Source organism: Ovis aries, chromosome X (genome assembly GCF_016772045.2).
Source record: "Ovis aries strain OAR_USU_Benz2616 breed Rambouillet chromosome X, ARS-UI_Ramb_v3.0, whole genome shotgun sequence".
NCBI lineage: Eukaryota > Metazoa > Chordata > Mammalia > Artiodactyla > Bovidae > Ovis > Ovis aries.
The window spans coordinates 14857184-14877257 of record NC_056080.1 but is presented as its reverse complement, the minus strand read 5'-3'; the positions used below and the strand labels follow the sequence as shown (position 1 = coordinate 14877257).

At 44.2% G+C, this 20074-nt stretch overlaps 1 protein-coding gene across 8 annotated transcripts in view; it reads left to right on the top strand.

Moving 5' to 3' along the window:
- Nucleotides 1-20074, top strand: part of CTPS2 (CTP synthase 2) — a 113738-nt gene that overhangs the window by 67182 nt on the left and 26482 nt on the right. For 5 of the 8 annotated variants that reach the window (XM_042242575.2, XM_015104807.4, XM_027962798.3 and 2 more), the window contains 2 exons: nucleotides 6073-6169; nucleotides 19305-19360. In XM_042242575.2, coding sequence (XP_042098509.1) covers nucleotides 6073-6169; nucleotides 19305-19360 — 153 coding nt within the window. Of the gene's footprint in view, nucleotides 1-6072; nucleotides 19361-20074 lie in introns of those variants that run through there. The other 3 variants (XR_009598787.1, XR_009598788.1, XM_042242574.2) reach the window with 3 other exon arrangements.

The window sequence follows — 20074 nt, the reverse complement described above, 5'->3', positions numbered from 1 at the left end:
TAAAGAACCCAGCTGCAATGCAGGAGACCTGGGTTCGATCCGTGGGTTGGGAAGATTCCCTGGAGAAGGGAACGGCTTACCCAATCCAGTATTCTGGCCTAGAGAATTCTAGGTTGCAAAGAGTCAGACATGATTGAGCAACTTTCACTTTTTGTTTAAGTTAAAAAATTATTTAGTTAGTTTATTTTTGGTTCTACTGAAGCTTTGTTGCTGCACGGGCTTTTCTGTAATTGTGATGAGTGGGGGGCTACTCTCTGGTTGTGGTGCTCAAACATCTCATTGCAGTGGCTTTTCTTGTTGTTGAGCACGGGCTCTAGGCTCGTGGGCTTCAGTAGTTGTGGCTCTAGAGCACAGGCTCAGTAGTTGTGTCACAGGGGCTTAGTTGCTCCACGGCATGTAGGATCTTCCTGGACCAGGGATTGAACCCGTGTCTCATGCATTGGCAGGTGGATTCTTTACCACTGAGCCACCAGGGAAGCTGCTGCCACACATGACCTGTTAGCTCCAGAAGTTCTACAGCATCCCTATGAAGTGGATGCTCATGTATGGAGATGGGCAAGGACCCAGTCAAGGTCGCACATAACCGGGAACTGGCAGAGTTGGAATTCAAGTCCGAGGTCAGGCTGCACTCTCAGCTACCACGCCACCTGCCTGGTCCCAGGAGTAGGTTTCTGTGAGGAGAGCTGGTCAACAATGTTAGTGTGAGGCCCAGAGGTAGGACTTAGACTTGTGTCATAATCACACCTGAAGGTATGAGCCGTCTTTTCCTGGTGTAAATAACAGACCTTCTTTACTGATGGAAAAAACCAGATTTCAAAGGCTGGAAAATATGTACATATTTCTGAGACTGCTTAATACTTTCACCTTTGTAAATTCCATCCTCATGCTGCCCTGAGGCTGCAGGGAAGTGCTGGCCCTGTATCACGTGTATCAGGTGAGAGTTGGGCTTGGGCCCAGTGTGCCTCAGCCTCAGAACAGGCCACTGCCCCTCCCCTTCTGTCTGCAACTTGATCTCAGAGACTCTCTATTCCATGTGGGCTCACTGACCAGTCCCTGGGCCTCCTCTGTTAATTTTTAATTAAAATCCAGGGAGATTTAATGATGGAGTGCTTGTCCGAACCTGGCACTGTGCTGAACTCTGGTGGAGCTAAAGAAGAAAATCTAGTCCTTGTGTGTGAGAACGCCATACCTTAGTTTCTGAGAGGAGATGCATATATGAAATGATTGAAGAGGTTAAAGTTGTATACAGTAAAGGACTGTATTAGATTCCTATCACTGCTGTAACAGATTACCACCAACGTAGTGACAACTTTACTTTTTTTTACAGGTCTGGAGCTCAGAAGTGGGTTGGTAGAGCTGCATTTCTTCTGGTGGCTCTAGGGGAAAATCTATTTCTTTGCCTTTTCCAGCTTCTAGAGACTGCCTGCTCATGGCCCTTTCCTCCATTTTTAAAGCCAGCCAGGTGGCCTCCTCCAATCTCCCTCTCTCCCTTTCACTCTGACCTCTGTTTTATTGTTACCTGTCCATCTCTGATTCTGACCCTCCTGCTTCCTCTTATGAAAACTCTGTAGTTACATTGGGCCTACCCAGATAACCCCAGATAGTCTTCCCATCTCAAAAGCCTTAATTTAAGCAGGCTTGCAAAATCCCTTTTGCCACGGAAGGCAACATATTCATAGTTTCTGGGGACTAGGACTTGGACATCTTTGGGAAGCCATTATTCAGCCTACCACTTACTTGAAATGAATTAACAATGTGTAGGTCATTTCTTTGATAGGGTGAGCACAACATTGGTATTAAGTATGGCGTGATAAGGAGAACTGGAGGGTGCCCCTAAAGCAGGAGCCCATGTGGGATGGTGGGGAGAAGCCGTCTCAGGGGAAGTAGTGAAGAGGTGATATGTATGTAGTGGAGTTGTGGGGAGGGAAGCAGAGGTGCCATTGGCCATGGACTTGTCCAAGCTGAGGTAGAAACCACAGGTGAGAATATGTAGGAAGAGCATAGATGGTTCCTGAATGAGGTAGAACCTGAGTGTCACATGGGAGGATTATATTTGATCTGCAATGATGGAGGCTATTATAGCTGGCTAGCTACTGGAGACAATCTGCTGGGAGATAGCCTCCCCGAGTGTCCCCAGATGAAATGTCCAGAGGCCAGGAACATGGGAGAAGCTGGGCTTACCAGGGCTCTGTCGGGTCGGTCAGAAGGCTTGTACATTTCTCACACTGCCATTTAAGAACTCCATCTTTGGGATTTCCTTGGCAGTCCAGTGATTAGGACTCTGTGCTTTCCCTGCTGAGGGCCTGGGTTCAACTCCTGATTGAGGAACTAAGATCCACAAGCCATGCATTGTGGCAAAAAAAAAAAAAAGGGAATTTCATTTTTGACAAGGGAGCCTAACTTCCCTAGACTTTCTTGTGTAAGGCACCCAGGACTCGTGAAGTCTTAAAACCATTACACTTTTATCGTGGGCTGCAGAAACTTTGGTAAAGGTTAATTAGGGCCATGTTTATCCTTACATGACACTTTTACATCTCCTAAAGCTTTATCACCACCAATATTCGTTACTTATTGATCCTTTTTTATTTTTCTTCTAGTCTATGGCTTGGTTCCAAGAAAGGATGGATCTTTAGTGGGGATCACGTGACAGCTTGTATTTAGGCATGCTCAGAATGGGCAAAGGCGACCCTTTTTGCAACGGTAGAGACCTTTTCCTCTTAGATGCAAAATCTAGGGTATTTTGGAAATGTTGGGGATTAAAACTAAAGGATTTCTGAGATTCTTTTCTTTAACCACTCCAGTAATGATAAAAGATATGTTTTGAAACTGTGATGTTCTCCTGTTTCTCAGCTTTTTGTGGAAGGAATGCCAGGAACACAGATGATTTCCTTAATTTTGCTGCTGAATCAGGTCACCTGTAACCTGAGAGGCAGTCTTACTGTCATCTTTAGATCTGGTAGGATGGCCTGACACCTTTGCAAGGCAGATGGTTGGGCCAGGCATGGCCAGAGGTGCCCTGTGTTCTCTGCCGTCCCCAGCTGTCCCCTTCTGGTGTGTTTGTGTTCCCCCCAGCTGGTGCCTGGCCTGGACGTTCTTCTACTGAGTGTGTGATGGGCATCCACTGGATGTGGCTTCCTGTCGGTTCTCGCTCTGCTTTTCTTCTTTCCGTGCTGTTCAGAGCATCATTCAGAGTTGGAAAGCTACTTCCATCTACTACCCTATCTTTTCTCTAACATTTTCTTGACCTCTCTGATGGTTTCTATGGTAGCATATTTTAACTGGAGGGTCACCATGGCAGTTACACCTTGGGATTTCTTTCTGTGCTGTCATTTCAGGAGAAGGTCTTACTTATTGCTATGAAAACAGTGGGGATAATGTGAACAAGTGCCCTAGTAGAAGGAAGGTCTACATGATATATTTCACCATTTGGCACTTCAATTTGTATTTTCATTAAAGTAATGCTGTGTTCAAAGTTGAAAGAGCCAACAATTGCAAAAAGTCTATAAGGAAAAAATTCAGTAATCCTCACCTTCTCTCTACCACCCTCCACTCTTATAGCTGTTTCTCTTGATATTTACCTTCATGTATCTAAATAATATTCTTATATTGCTCTTTCAGGAATTTCCAGACTTCCCCCTATGTTGGTGGAATATTTAAGACCCTTAGGCAGCCCTGTGCCCACTACATTTAGCTTTTGGAAATACCTCTTTTGGAAGTGTTTTCTGGCCTTGTATTTGTCAGATTCATCCCAAGTAAGTAAGCAGTAAGGCAGGATTCCTGTTCTTAGTTGGGTCATTTGACTCCATTCTCAGTGATTTATACCAGAACAGTCCTTGAATTCCAAGCATGCTAATAATAAGTGAAAAAGCCACTCTTCCTGAGTGGAAAAACCCAGTACAGTAAGTAAGGGTGACTTGAAGCATCACATTACACTTACAAGAAGAAACCAGGGGAGTTTATTGCTGTAGTCTTCCTAAAGGGTTCAGATTGTCTTCAACTGAAGTGGAAATTGAAGCTGTGAATCAGTCTAGGGCTTCTTATGAGTCTGTGGCAGGTAGTATAGTCTTATCTGCTCTTTTGTAGAAAATACCCAAAGGGCTGGGCATTTATTAACAGCTCAGCTTTCTGAACTGGAAGCTAATGCCCTCTCTCACCTCACTCCCATAATACTTAATCTAGCTGTAATTAGCTGACCCAGGAAGATAGGAAAGACATGCCAAGGCCAAGAGCACTTCAGAACTGAGCACTTCAGAACTGAGCACTTCATCTGCCAAGGCATGTCGTCAAGTTTTCTTCTCCACCCCTTCCCCTCAATGACTCTTACAGTATACTGGGGCCACAGGGTTCAGGTGGCTCAGAAAGTCCTGGGGCATTGATAAGATCAGACAGGTTCTTGGAAAATTCCAGTTGTCAAGGTTTCCTGTAGAGCATTAAGTGGTAGTTAAGGTATAGAAAAAAACAAGGACAGAAAGGTTTTATGAGAGGAAACTTGAGCAATTCCATTAGAGCAGGTTAAATCACCCAACTATAGTCTCTTTTAACAACTTTTAAAAGGTGAAGTAAAACCATAAGATTGTAGTGAACAGAACTGAGAAAATAGACCAATGATGAACCAGAACAGGCTTTTCATAAAAAATCACGTGTTTCTGGATTTCTGTGAATTAATCCTAAAGATAAATCTGAAATTATTTGTTCTGAGTTCATTCCGTCCTCCATGCATCCATTCAGTGCACACCAGCTGCCAGCTCCATGTGTGCTAGGGGCTGGGAATGCGATGGTAAAAGTGAAAAGCAGCCCAGCTCTTAGAGATTCACAGTCTAGCACACAAAGCACTCTTTACACAAACTGAAGGGGACACAGTGACAGGGAACATGTTGCTAGAGGACCCCAACTAGGCTGTGGTGCCTGGGAGGATCAGCTCCCGGGAAGCTCGTATTGAACTAAGACCTTGAAGTTAAGGATGGATTAATTTAGGAAAAGAAAGTAGGGGAGTGAGAGATGTTCCAGGTCCTCCTGGTGGCAGGAAAGAAGATGCACTTGAACTAAAGGAGGATTTGGTGACCAGCTCAAGGTGGGAGGGTAAAGTCATGGGAAGTGAGGCCGAAGGGCTCGGCTGGGCCAGTACCACGTAGTCACAGATTTCAAGCAGGAGAAATCCCATGACTACTCTGCCTGCAGTGTGCAGGGTAGTGAGGGGTATGTAAATGTGGGGTGTGGCAAGTTGGTGAGCTCTGGCTGCAGCCTGGGTGAAAGGCTATGGTAATGGGTGTAGTAGGAACTATAGATGGATGCAGGAAGTCTGGAGTGGATAAGTGGATAGGACTTGACATGTTGGGTGTGAGGGATGAAGGAGAGGGAGATCCAGGGTGATGCTTAGGTTTCTGAGCTATGGGATATGCTAGAATAGATGATATATATTTTTAATAAAAGGAATCTTTCTAGAAGACGTCCCTGGAAGTCTAGTGGTGAAACACTCTGTGCTTCCACTGCAGGAGACACGGGTTTGATTCCTGGTCGGGGAACTAAGATCCTGCATGCCGCAGCGCAGGCCAAAAAAAAAAAAAAAAAAAAAAAAAGAAATCCTTCTAAAGATTTTCTGCAGATTAGTACAGTCGGCTCTCCATGTCCATGGGTTCGGCATCTGCACATAACAATAGCTGACTGTATTGATGCCATTTGCTTTTAGAAAATCTTTAGGAAATGGAGTGGGCAGCAGGAGAGGGTTATTATTGAAGACCAACGTGGAAGGTCCCAGAAGGCCAGAACTTGAAGTGTGAACATTGACCAAAACTGAGTTTGAATAATGACAGGAGGGAGGTCATGAAGATGTTCCCAGTAAATTTTATACCTGTGATTTGAATGAAAGATGAGAAGCAGAGATGAAAAGGCAGCATACTGTGAGCAGTGTATAAAAGCATAACCGTGTTTGAATAGGAAAATTGGAAGGAACGATCGAATTTTATTTTTTTAGGGAACATCCTTACTCGGTGAGCATCCCCTAAAAGTAAAGCTTGAAATTTGGAAAATAATGTTTTTGCAAGATCCAAAACTGGGCTTGTTTTGTTTTCTAAGGTGATTGATATGCCGGAGCACAACCCTGGCAATTTGGGAGGAACGATGAGGCTGGGAATAAGAAGAACTGTTTTCAAAACTGAAAATTCAATATTAAGTAAGTTTCTCAGATTATTTGTTTTCTAACTTGGCAGGTATCATTTGCACAGCTGTGCCGGGCCACAGCCCTCCTGGAGCTCTCCCGGTCCACCCCCTCTCCCCTTCCCTGCCTCTGGCCTCCCGGCTTCTCCTGCGTCCCCATCCTCTCCCTGGAAGGGTTGGTAGAACACGTGTGCCTGCCCCTTCTCATTTCCTCTCCCCCACACCCTGGCCAGGGGGCTGCTGTGTGTTTTACCCACGCTCCTGGAGATGACCTTGCACCGGGGCAGTCCTGGTTCCAGCTCACTTCTGGTGAATCCACTGTTCTCGCCACTACATGGAAACTGGCTCCCTGTTTAACTGTTTCATGTCTGACTGCTTTGAGCCACTAATTTCCAAACTTCTTGAGAAGGGGCAGTTATGTCTCAGAAGTCTATTTCTCTGTTCCCTGAGTAGCTCCAGCATGGGATGAGGAAAATATGATGTGCCTCAATATCTGATATTTGCTGATCTTCTATACCCAATAAGGTTATTCAAATTTCTGTGGAACTTTTCCCTGTAAATTAAATGATTTGAGAATAACTTGATGTAACCCCAAGCTCTTGATTCAACTTGATAAATGTATCTCGGTGCCTACTCTGTACCATGTGTGCCACGCTCAGTTATGGAGAATTGAGTGGTGGCCAGGACAGACCACTGCTGCTCGCCTACCTCCCACTCCACCCCACCACCCCTGGGCCGGATACCGAGGCAGGAACCCAGATATCTCGAGCATCCAGCATTGTTCTGTGAAGTTATAAGAATACCTTAGGAAAATGCCTTCTTCACCTGAAGTGTAATAAGACTAGAAATATGAGTTTCTCCTTTAAGGCTGATAAACAACTTCTAAGAAATATAAAGCTTCCTAGCAAGAAAGAAATTTTAAAAAGGACAAGTTTCAAAGTGTACACATTTCCCTTCTCTCTCTGAATAAGAAGCCGGTGTTGTAAGAAATTTTTCTTTTCGTAGGTATTAGCAGCGATTCTTTGGCTTTCACGTGTTTCCAGATATTCTGAAACTTTGCTCAAATAGTGGTCTAAGAGGCAAAGATGGTTAGTGGGAAATTGCATCTTTTAAAATTGTATTTGCTGTAAAAGATCAGTTATAATTGTACTGAGCTTTTTGAAAAGAGCATTGTGTTCAGTATACTTAAAATTTTTAGCTGTCTTGATGGAAATAAGACTGATTTAGGATTTGTTTTTCTTTACAGTAGACATAAAAATAGCATTGATGACTTTTATGAATCTTAAACACACCACCAAAACTTGTTGCTTAATTAACATCTTTTGCCTGCCTTGAAAAAATTTTAAACAGCTTTATTAAGATATTTATATACCATACAGTTCATCTTTTAAAATGTACAATTCACTGTTTTTCTTAAATTGTATTCACAGAGTTACATAACCATCATTGCAGTCAAGTTTTGACCATTTTTATCACCTCAAAAAGAAACTTTGTTCCCTTTAGCTATCCCCACCCTTCCCCCTCTGGCCGATCTCTATAGATCGGCCTGTTCTGGATATTTCATATAAATGGAATGGGATTTTCTGACTTCTTTCATTTAGTATAATGTTGTAAGATACATGTACACTGAAGCATGTGTCAGTACTCCATTCCTTTTTATGGGGGAATAATAGTCTGTTGTATGGATAGACCACATTTTGTTTATCCAGTCATCTGTTGATGGACATTTGGGTTGCTTTCAGGCCTGCCTTAAATTTAAATTATGCTTCATAGTTTGCAAAAGGCATGTGAGTATATGAACTTGTGGTCCCCAGGACCACAAGTTTTGCCTTCCCACCTGTGTGAGGTTTTCCACAGGTCTCCAAAAAGGTTGTGTTGGAGATATGACCATGGCTCTGTTGATTGTCGTAAAAATATAAAAATAAATATCACCATAGTGTTTTTTCCCCCTATTGGCATATTTCTTTTGTAGGAGTTGTGTTTTTTTTTTTAAGCCAACCTGGCGTATTTCTTTTGAAGGACTTTTTCCCCCCTCTGCTGCTGCTAAGTCACTTCAGTTGTGTCCAACTCTGTGCGACCCCATAGACGGCAGCCCACCAGGCTCCCCCGTCCCTGGGATTCTCCAGGCAAGGACACTGGAGTGGGTTGCCATTTTCTTCTCCAATGCATGAAAGTGAAAGTGAAGTCGCTCAGTTGTGTCCGACTCCTAGCGATCCCATGGACTGTAGCCTCCCAGGCTTCTCTGCCCATGGGATTCTCTAGGCAAGAGTACTGGAGTGGGGTGCCACTGCCTTCTTTCCCCCTCTAGTCAGCTCATTTATTTGTAGGCTTTTGTTTTCCCTAATTAACACATTTCTGTAAGAATGGTACGAACAGGACTTCCTTGGTGGCTCAATGGTGAAGAATTCACCTGCCAATGCAGGGGGCATGAGTTGGATCCCTGGTCTGGGAAGATCCTGCATGCCGTGGAGCAGCTAGGCCCGTGTGTCACAACTTCTGAGCTTGTGCTCTAGAGCCTGGGAGCTGCAACTGCTGAGCCCACACCCCTAGAGCTTGTGCTCTGTAACAAGAGAAGTCTCCTCAAGGAGAAGCCCATGCACCACAATTAGAGGGTAGCCCCCCTCACTGCAACCAGAGAAAAGCCCATGTAGCAACAAAGACCCAGCACAGCCAAAAAGAAATAAATCAAAAATACATTTGCCTGTATTGCCTATCAGAATATAGTTTGGATAGAAATCATTTTGATGCCAATCATTCATTTTTAGAATAAATACATTTATTTAGTTTTGGCTGTGCTACATGGTTTGTGGGACCTTAGTTCCCTGACCAGGTATTGAACCTGGGCTCCTAGCAGTGGAAGCCCAGACTCCTAACCACTGCATTGCCAGGGAATTCCTGATGCTATTAATTCTTTATTTAAATTTGATTTATAGGCCAGTGATTGAAATGCTGTGGATTAAATGGAAAAACAGAAAGGTAAAGTTTTTTTTAGTAAAAGAAGTCCTACTTAGGACATCTGAAAGAAGTATTTGAAGTAGGACCAAAGCCTAACAATATCGATAGACTGGATTAGCTAGATTCCTAATCCAGGAATGGTTGGATTACTAAAGTGATTCTAATTTTTATTTTTAAAATTTATTTGTCTGTTTATTTATTTACTTTTGGTTGCTCTAGGTCTTCTTTCATTGCTGCGCTCGGGCTTTCTCTAGTCGCAGCGAGCTGGAGCTAACTCTGTTGTGGTCCGCAGGCTTCTCATTGCGATGGCTTCTCTTGTGGAGCAAGGCTCCAGATGTACAGGTTTCGGTAGTGGCAGCTCCCAGGCTCATAGTTGTGGCTCGTGGGCTTCGTTACTCCAAGACATGCGGAATCTTCCTGGACCAGAGATTGAACCTGTATCCCCTCCGTTGACAGGCAGATTCTTATCCACTGTACCACCAGGGAAGTCTAATAATTCTCATTTTTATATTCATCAAGACCAATTCCTTGTTCTTCCTTAGTCACATATTAGTTCCTTAAGCGTTGTGGAACCTATGAACTTGATTTTTCTTTTTTTAAACCATTTTATTGAGGTATGATTGACATACAGAAAAGCTGTACATATTTTATGTATGCACTTAATGAGTTGAACTTGAGTTTTCTAAAGTGGAGGTTATAGGAGTGAATTGGTTTGGACAAATGTACTACTAATTATCATTTACTCTTGTTTATAAGAAATGTGTTCCCAGAGGATCACTCCTGCCCTGTATTCTGCATATATGTGTTGTCTTTGTCTGCAAAGGCTTTTTCTTATTAAGGGACTAATGACAGTGTGTAGGGAATTGCCCATTGCTGGTTCAAGGGTATTTAGAAATGAGAGTTCCTGGAAATCTATCCTGAAGTCTCCACTTAAACATTGGAAGAGAGAGTGATACCAGCCTGTAGTCTATTACCTAGATGGTCTAAAGCAAGGGTTGTTAAACTTTTTCTGTAAAGGGCCAGATAGTAAATATTTTCAATTTGGAGTCATGTGGTCTTTGATGCAACTGCTCAACTCTGTTGTACTGTGAAACCAGCCATAGGCAAATATGCAAATGAGTGAGCTTGACTGTATTCCAATGGGACCTGAAATGTGAATTTCATGAAATTTTCATGCATTATAAAATATTATTTTTCTTTTGGCTTTTTTCAACTATTTGCAAATGTAAAACCCATTCTTAGTTAGAAGGCTGAACAAAGTCAGGGGATTCCTGTTCTGCCCCGGGGTTTGCCATGGCTTACAGAAACCTGATCTAAACAAAAGAAGCACAGGCTAACTGAAGCGGGAGGCCTAGGCCTCAAGGCTGCTACCCTCCTCGGGAGCATTCAAGGACAGCTCCCTGCTTGTCTGCTTGCCTATCTACATATCCTATTTAGTGACAGAATAAGTCCAAGAGGGCTTTCCAAAGCCATTTGGTCCAGTCTTTGTATTGATGCCTGAGGAAGCAGAGGGCCCAGAGGTGAAACAGCTCACTGTGGGTGAGTGGGGTGGAAGGCCCCGACTGCTCTTCTCATACCATTTCTAGTCTTCTACTGGAACACACGGCCCTGGCTCTACAACCCACCATTATGATCCCTCTCCAAAAATGTAACTCTTTAAATACGTATTTCAGGATTGTTACACTTGTCAGACACTTTAAATCTGTATATTTTATTTAAACATTTTAGACCTGTATATTATATTTTAACTGAGGTATAAATTACACCTCACTTAAAAAAACCACACATATTCTATCTGGTAGGACTTGTCTGCTTATAGTGAAACATTACTTGGTTGATTAACTCATTAGATGACTTTTGAAAAGTAGGGGGATACAGTGCAGGGCCGTTAAGTGTTAAATGGGGTGCTTTGAAGAGTGAGAAATGTAGAATGAAGTGTGGCTAGAGAGGGGTCAGGCTCAGGTAAGAGGAGAGCCGGAGAGAGCACTCTCTGATATGAGAGGGTTTTAAGATTTCAGAAATAAACTGTATCATTTTGCTTGTGACTCTCAATTGAGTGTGAGAGCTGGGGACATAGTAAAGTACAAAGCAATTCAGACAGTGTTCAGAGCTCTTTCAGGGGACAGCTGACAACTTGTTGGATAGTGTCTCCAAAATATTATAGGCCCCTGGCTTAATTTTTTTGGTCAGATCCCAGACCTGTTGCTAAGACATCCAGGAAAGGAAGCCTGTTTTGTCAATGTCAAGTGTGGTCTTTAAACCAAACTGCCACCCAGCAGAAAGAAAGAAAGTGGAGTCACTCAGTCGTGTCCGACTCTTTGCAATCCCATGGACTGTAGCCTACCAGGCTCCTCTGTCCATGGGATTTTCCAGGCAATAGTACTGGAGTGGGCTGCCATTTCCTTCTCCAGGGGATCTTCCCGACCCAGGGATCGAACCTGGGTCTCCTGCATTATAGACAGACGCTTTACCGTCTGAGCCACCAGTGGGGAAGCCACCTAGCAGAAAATAGTCATTATTTCGACCATTCACATAGGATGTTTAAAAACTGCACAATCTGGTGTGGGTGTGTGATGCTAGGGGTGCTAGAGTAAACCCAATTTAAAGCAGTCCCAAATGGTGTATGCAGTCCATGTAACTCTGCCCTCCAAGACAGTACCCTGGCCTTTAGAATCAGGAATGCACAGGGCTGGAAGCAGGGAGGGTGCTGAGGAGGCACTCTGGAGGCAGAGGAGGGAGAGAGCCAGCTATTGAGCACTGTGTGTGCGGGGCTGTGGAGCTGTTAAAATCCAATGGATGCTATTTTGCCCTCCAGAGGTGTCCAGTCCTATGCTGGATACAGCACGACATATTGGAAGGAATTAGGAGCAGTGCAGTGCCTGCAACTGGAGACCAGATCCTGGTGGTTTCCCAGCAGAGTTCTAACATGACCCTCATCCTCAGGACAGACAACATGGGGACGATGCTGGCAGACATCAGCTGGCAGAGGAGACTGGGGAGATCCCCTTAGACTGACCCTAGCCGCTAGCCAGTGCAGCAGAGTCTAGGCTGAGGAGGCCAGGGAAGCTGTCTGGACACAGCAGGTGGAAATTGAATAGTTTAGGAAAAGATGTAATTCCTTCTGAGGACCTTGTCTGTATTTCCTCATAATAAGGAGGACGACTTCACTGAAAGGCTTTCTTCTGCTTTACTGTAAGAGAAAGAGATTTTTGTTTTGAGAGAACATAGGCGAGAGGCCAGTTAGGAAGGTACTGAGTGAGTCCCTGTACTAAGGATCTGGGTAAAATTCATGGCATTAGAGATGCAGAGTGGTTCAATCTCAAATTGGAAAAAATTGAAAGAGATGGGGATAAGGGGAAGAAATTTTCAGCCCAGAAAAACTGCTCTAGCTTTCTTATCTCTTTTCCCAGTGTTGATAGAGAAAAACAGCTTCCAGTTCGTGGTGTGATTAGATTGTTAGGAAGTTTGAGAAAAAACCACGCTACACAAAAAACCTTGCCTGGGTTAATGAAGTGATTTAAAAAACAGTTTGAAAAAAGTCACCAGGGATTTAGGGACCTGGAAAGGCTGTGCCGGGGTAAAATATTGTACTGAGTATTGTATTGAGACAGGAGTTTGAAAGGAGCATGGTGGGCTTTGGAAGAGGGGTGGGCCAGCCTACCTGCTTACCCCATGGATAGCACACACTCAGTTCAGTTCAGTTCAGTTGCTCAGTCGTGTCTGACTCTTTGCGACCCCATGAATCGCAGCACGCCAGGCCTCCCTGTCCATCACCAACTCTCAGAGTTCACTCAGACTTACATCTTTCGAGTCAGTGATGCCATCCAGCCATCTCATCCTCTGTCATCCCCTTCTCCTCCTGCCCCCAATCCCTCCCAGCATCAGAGTCTTTTCCAACAAGTCAACTCTTTGCATGAGGTGGCCAAAGTACTGGAGTTTCAGCTTCAGCATCATTCCCTCTAAAGAAATCCCAGGGCTGATCTCCTTCAGAATGGACTGGTTGGATCTCCTTGCAGTCCAAGCACACACTAGGAGTGCTGTGTGTCTTAGCACACACTAGGAGTCCCTTTTCTCTCTGGCTGCTTCTTGCCGATTGCTGGGGCTTTCCCAGTGAAGTGTGTTTGTGGATAGAGGGGTTCACAGGGCTGGGACATGGCTCCATTAATCTAAGGGATGAAAGCATTTATGTCTCCCTTACTGGCCCAGCTCTTTCTTGAGCACTTAACCTGTGGGAACTCCGGGAGTGGTTATAGCCCAGCCCCTGGAGCACCCCACCCCATCAGAGCCCCCTCCAGCCCCAGCTCTCAGTCACTGGCTGTGGCTGCTTACCCTCAGTTCTGCATGTAGAAAATCGACATCAGAAGAGCTGCTGCCTCGTATGGGGCCTTGTGAGGGCTAACTCAGTTATATCTGTGGGTCCTTAGAAGAGCGCCTGGCACAGGAAACACTATTCAAGCATGGTGTTAGGATTGCTAATGGGGAGAGATTATTGTATTGACCTATGATTCTCTCAGAGCTCGGGGTAAACTTCAGCGAGTGGCTTGCATTAAGAATGGACTCCCACGGGGACGATGGGAGGGAAAGAGAGGCCAGCCGAGGAGTTGTGGGCAGGCAGCCCCTTCATCTTGCGGGTTCTCTCCAGGCCCCCTGTTCTGGTTTCCTGGCTCCCAACCTGCTATTATGGTCTAGCAGAAGAATGCAGAAAATCTAAGAAAGAGTTTTGAAAATACAAAATTTGCATTTTCATAATAGAAAACTGAGATAAGATAATGAAAAATAAAATTAGATGTTTTCTAAAAATTAAAGGACTGATTTGCTAAAATCCAAAAGTGAAAAATGGAGAAGGAGAAAGATAGCAGCTGGCCCAGATTGTGCACTTTTTAAGCACGAGTCACTAGGACACGATGGGCATCTTTTTTCATTTATCCCTCTCGATACCCCTGGGATCCAGCCGCATTCTGCACAAGAGAACAGCATCACACCACAGTGAAGTCACCTGTTAGAAAGTGAGCTGATTTAAGAGCCTGAACTCTTGACCACCTTATTTTGCCAAATGGATAGACCTTAATCAAAGAGGGCATGGAAACCCCTGAACAGCTCCCAGAGCTGAGCCTCCTCATGCCCAGAGCCCCAAAACAGGCTTTCTCAGGTTTCATGGGGGAGCATCTTATGGAGGAGAACTGGAGGTTCAAGGAGTGAAGACTCCATCCCTGGCTTCTGAAACCCGATTGAAACCAGGTGGTTGGCTTGAGAGGGACACTGAATCAACCTTGGATTGAGCAGCTGGGCCAGCAGGTCCAGGTAGGGAATGTGAATGAGTCACACGGCCAAGTGTAGGAAATGCCATGGCTTAAGTGCAACAATCAGTGGCCGTTACAGTGGGCCTCAGAGTTGGAAAGGTCATAGGGAGTGGTCAGGCCTTGGACAAGATGACAAGCACTTGACCCATCAAAAGAGTAACTGCTTCAGCTGATAGTCACATGAAGAGCTGTGGATTCACTGTTGCCAGCCTTCTAAATTTTTAAGAGAATCTGGAAATCCAGAGTTTCTGAGAAATCTTCCTGATTTTTAAATGTTGGCAACTTATTTAAAAAATAAAAACACTATGTGTTTGCCAACACTGTGCAAGCCAATATACCAAAAATCTTCTCTCTGGGCAGCCTCTTGGGGGGTCTGTGAATTAGACAAGCAGTGGCAAATTCTTGCATAGACATAGAAAGCTCTAGCTCCTATAATGTCTAATTAGTACAGGACCAGGTTCTGGGAAGTCTTAAAAATGAGTCAGGTTAAGATACCACTACAGCAGTTGAGAGATGTTTGTGCAAAAGCATGGCAAGTCTACCGAGAGAGAGAGAGGTAATGAAGCTCATCAGGTAATGATTTTAGCTTTTGAGCACTATGGGTGCAAAGCAAGGAGATCAAACCAGTCAATCGTAAAAGAAATCAACCCTGAATATTCATTGAAAGGACTGATGCTGAAGCTGAAGTTCCAATACTTTGGCCACCTGATGCAAAGAGCTGATTCATTGGAAAAGACCCAGGTGCTGGGAAAGATTGAAGGCAGGAGGAGAAGGGGATGACAGAGAATGAGATGGTTGGATGGCACCACCAACTCAGTGGACATGAGTTTGAGCAAACTCCGGGAGATGATGAAGAACAGGGAAGCCTGGCGTGCTGCAGTCCATGGGGTTGCAAAGTGTCAGACATGACTGAGCAACTGAACAACAACAACACGCTAGGGGGGATTTCTTTCAGCCCTCTGAAAATAGGGAATGTGCAGGCCAGGTGAAAGGTAAGGATCAGGAGGTATAGAAAAGGAGCATACGACTGACTGACAGCTTCCTGGGGTAGTGAAGGTGGGAGAGGAAAGGAGGGTGGATGCAGATCAGGTAGGCGGGGCAAGGGGAGTCCAGAGAGGAGCAGAGATCACAGATGGGGGATGGGGCCATTACTCGGGTCCCCACTGAGGACAGATCTGCTGTTCATTAAAATGACAGAAACGGAAGCTGGGTTGCAAAGGGTCGGGATGAGGGGTTTGGATAAAGGATGTCTCAGAAGAAGTGGGAATGGTGGAGGCAAGAATGAGGATGTATACCTTTTACTTTAAAATTTTTAATTGTAGTACAATACACATAACAGAAAACTTACTGTGTTAACTGTTTCTATGTGTACAATCCAGTATAGTCACACTGGTGTGCAACCCATCTGCAGAACTTTTTCAACTTGCAAAACTGAAACGTTTTACCCATTAAACAACTCCTGATTCCTCTTGCCCCCAACCCCTGCAACCACCATTCTGCTTTCTCTGTGTGACTTTATGACTCTGTGTGCCTTGTAGATGTGGAGTCATCTAGCATTTGCTTTTTGTAGCTGACTTATTTCACTTAGCTTTAAGTCCTCAGGGTTCATCCATGTGGTAGCGTGTCAAGATTTCCTTCCTTTTTAAGGTTGCATAATATTCCATTCTATGTATATACCATTTTTGTTTATCCATTCGTCTGTCCATGGACATTTGGATTGTTCCCACCTTTCAGCTTGTATAGCTTTTGGGAGGGGGGAAGTTTTTGCTCTGAAAAGGAAAGAGAAAGGTTCAGGTTCAGATGCTAGGATTACTAACAGGAGGGTGGGGATTGGCAGGACTGTTAGTGGTTAAATATATTTTATATACAAGCCAGAATCTACCCGGTAGTGAATTAGAGAAGGAGATGATGTCATTTGGCAGTTTTTGTTTCTGATGATGCTGTTATATGCATTGTTGGGGGTCTTGCTGCCTACATTGAGAGTATTTTGTAGGTCCTAAGACTTTATCAGGTTTCTTTCTCTAAAATTTTGCTGCTACTTGCTTCTTCTTCTTTTTTTTTTAATTGGAGTATAGTTGCTTTACAATGTTATATTAGTTTCTGCTGTACAGCAAAGTGAATCAGCTATATGTATACATATATCCCCTCTTATTTGGATTTCCTTCCCCTTTTAGGTCACCACAGAGCACTGAGTAGAGTTCCCTGTGCTATACAGTAGGTTCTCATTAGTTATTTTATACACAGTAGTGAATATATGTTAATCCCAATCTCCCAATTCATCCCACCTTCCCTTCCCCCCTTGGTATCCATACGTTTGTTCTCTACATCTGTGTCTCTATTGCTGCTTTGCAAATAAATTAATCTATACCATTTTTCTAGATTCCTGAGAGCCACCAAATCGGCATCTTAGTTTTTGATTTTAAGGTGTTTTCACCTGGTAACATTCTGAGCTGATTTTCAACACACTGTTTCTTCTTTTATAGATATGACAATGGATTAATTTCATCAATTCATTCTTAATAGATTTGTCAGTGATTAAGATTTCAAGTGCACAAAACAACATTTCCAAAGTTCTGAAAACATTCTATCAGGTACCATATACACCCTCCCATATATATGTTTCATTCATTAAACAAATATGTATCGAGTGCCTGCCTATGTGCTAGACACTAGTCTCAAGAATTGAGGGGATGGGTCCCTATATCGTCTGTTATCTTGTAGAACTTAGGTTCTGGCTTCTATTCTTGCTGTTTAGATTTTATAGTCTAGAGATAACGATAGCAATCACATGGTTTACTTACTGTTTTAGGTGCATCACATGTTTCGATTTATTCATTCCTCACAACAACGCCATGAAGTAAAGACTATCATTACGCCTATTTTATAGATGAAGAAGCTGAGGCAGAGAGGTGAAGTAATTTGCCCAAGGCACATTTCTATTACATGGTATCATGGACTTTAAAGCCAGGCAGTCTGGCTCCAGAGTCGCTATACCTCCCCTCTTCCTATCACCTCTGTGATTTCATAGCAAACAAAAGTTTGCCTTAAGCACACTTTAGGCACACTTAGGCAGCAGGCACAAGCCACACAGGTTCAAAAGTTTGCACCATATCCCGCTAGTCGCAGTGACTCAAGGATAACTCAATGTAATTCCTTATCTTTGGAGGGTTTTCCATTTTCTTCACCACCTGTTAGTATTGGCTAACTCTGTTACTGGATTTGCTTAGTCATCTGTTCTAATGAAGGAAACAGAGAAGACATTTTGAACTAGAAGGAGAAGATCAAAGACAAAATCAGAGGTCAGAGGAGAATCAGAATCCTCCCAAAGTTAGGTTCAGATCTTTCAGCTGCTTTTTCTTGTAACTTCATGATATATGTCTCCATTTTTTCCAACTGGGCATTATGGTGCTACTGTCTTCCAATTTTTCTTTCATTTTTATGAACAAATAGTTTGAGTACAAAGGCTCTGTCTCAAATGACCCCTTGGCAAAGGCATGTTGGAGTTTTCCCAAAGGAGTTCCTTGCTTCTACTGTTGCCCATTTTTCTTCTAAAGCACATACCTTCAGTACTCACTGTCATTAACATCATCACCAGGGAGCTCAGTCTATATGCACAGAATTGCAAGTGGAAGTTCAGGAATGATAATTGATCATACCAAGTCATAGAGAATACAGCCAGTTTGCGTTTTCTTTAACCAGGTCAAAAGCTCAAATGGGATGTGAGGCATTGGGTCTTTCTTGGTTGAAACATCCTGTTCCGTGGCCTGATGACATCTTGGAGAGTCTGGTAATTGCCTGCCTGTGGAGTGGAGACCTGCTCCTGATTCTGCTGGGGTTAGGCCATGCGTTCCAGCACCGTCACGGGGTCTTCCTGTTCCCTGGCTGTGAGCCTGGGCTCTGCATGCTGAGGGCTAGTGCTGCTACAGCGGCTCCAGTGCTGTGACCCCCTTGGCCATCCTGCTTCTCCATGTGCCCACTGGGGCCTGTTCTTGAGAGAGAGATGTCTGGTGACAGACCCTGCTCCTGGCTACTTTACACTGGGTCACTGGGCATCCCATTGACCCCTGTGTCCATCCCAGACAGGTATTTGCGGGTTGCTGCCTTGGGCTGTGGCCGCCACTGCAACATAGGCCTGTCTAGGCAGCCCCTTGTGTGATTCTCCACTACACAGCCCTGGGTGAGAACTGTGCGTGGCCCTATGCCCTCATCCGTGCCGGCAGCCCTCTGGCCCTGAGGCGGCACTGCTTCCCGATTATCCCCTGCTAGGAACACAGTAGGTCACATCTTCGTGGTTACCTCTGTGTCCTCATTTCCGTTTTCTGGGGTAGGTTCGTAGAGATCAAATTTTAGTCAAAGAGTAGGCATATTTTTAAAGTGGGATATAAGCCAGTGTGGCCAGCACCATGTGAAAGCAGAGGTGGCTGGCATAGTGGAGAAAGCGTTGGGCCAGGAGTAAGGAGGTCTGGGCTCCGGACAGGACTGTGTAGCCAGCAAGCCTTGGCTTTGCACAAGTCCTTTGGTTTCTTTTCCCTTCCCTTGGTTTCATTTTCTTCTTTTATAAAAGGAGCCCTGTTAGGAATCTGCTCAGACACTATGGTGCAGATGTTACTGGGGCTTTCAGCCCTGCAGGCAGGCGTGTGAAAGGAGAGTCTTTGCTGCAGTCCACAGCAGGCTTCCCTTTGCACACTGATAATGCTTGAGAATTGCTTCAGAGTTTCAAAGAAGCTATCACTGTCCTATAAGAAAAGAAAATCGAGATTACTATCTAAAGTCTAGTTCATTTTTAGGCCTTTGATAGACAGACAGAGATCAAAGAGATTTCTCCCACACAGATGCCATGGATGCGGTTCCAAAGGTGATTACTCCAGTATTAATTTCACTTTCATATCTTTACAGGGAAACTTTATGGTGATGTACCTTTCATAGAAGAAAGACACAGACATCGGTATGAGGTACATCTTTCACACTAAATCACTGTGGAGTAAGGGGTCGTCCCCGGTTGCTCAGCGGTAAAGAATACACCTGCAATGCAGGAGACGTGGGTTCAATCCCTGGGTCAGGAAGATCCCATGGAGAAGGGAATGACAACTCACTCCAGTATTCTCGCCTGGAGAATCCCATGACAGAGGAGTCTGGCGGGTCACAGAGAGTCAAACATGACTGAAGCGACTGAGCTTGCACATATGTATGCATGTGGGGTTAAGACTGAGAAGAACAGGTGGGGCCCTACTTTGATTTTAGATGAGGAGACACTTTCTGTGAAGGAGAGGCTGAAAAGTTTGGGAAAGGGCCACTGATGACATGAATGAGGGAAGGGGCTGTGATCCAGGTCATCAAGTTGTCGTCTATAACCAGTGTTTTGGTAGAAAACTTGTTCCAAGCTTCTCTTTAGAGTGCTTATGTAACTATATATAAAAAAAGATTTTGGTTTAGTCACATGAGAAATAAGATAGTTTCAATCCTCAAGTAGATTTATCATTTGGAGAGAGAGAGTTTATTACACGTCATTCAAGGAAAGAAGCAAATAGGGGGATGTCTATAAAAAGCTAGTCTCAAGGTTTCAAGAAAGTCTAGTTACCATCCATCATCATGCAGTTGATCCCCTTCACCCATTTTGCCTACCCTCCAAGCCTCTTCCCAGCTGGTCACCACTAATCTGTTCTCTG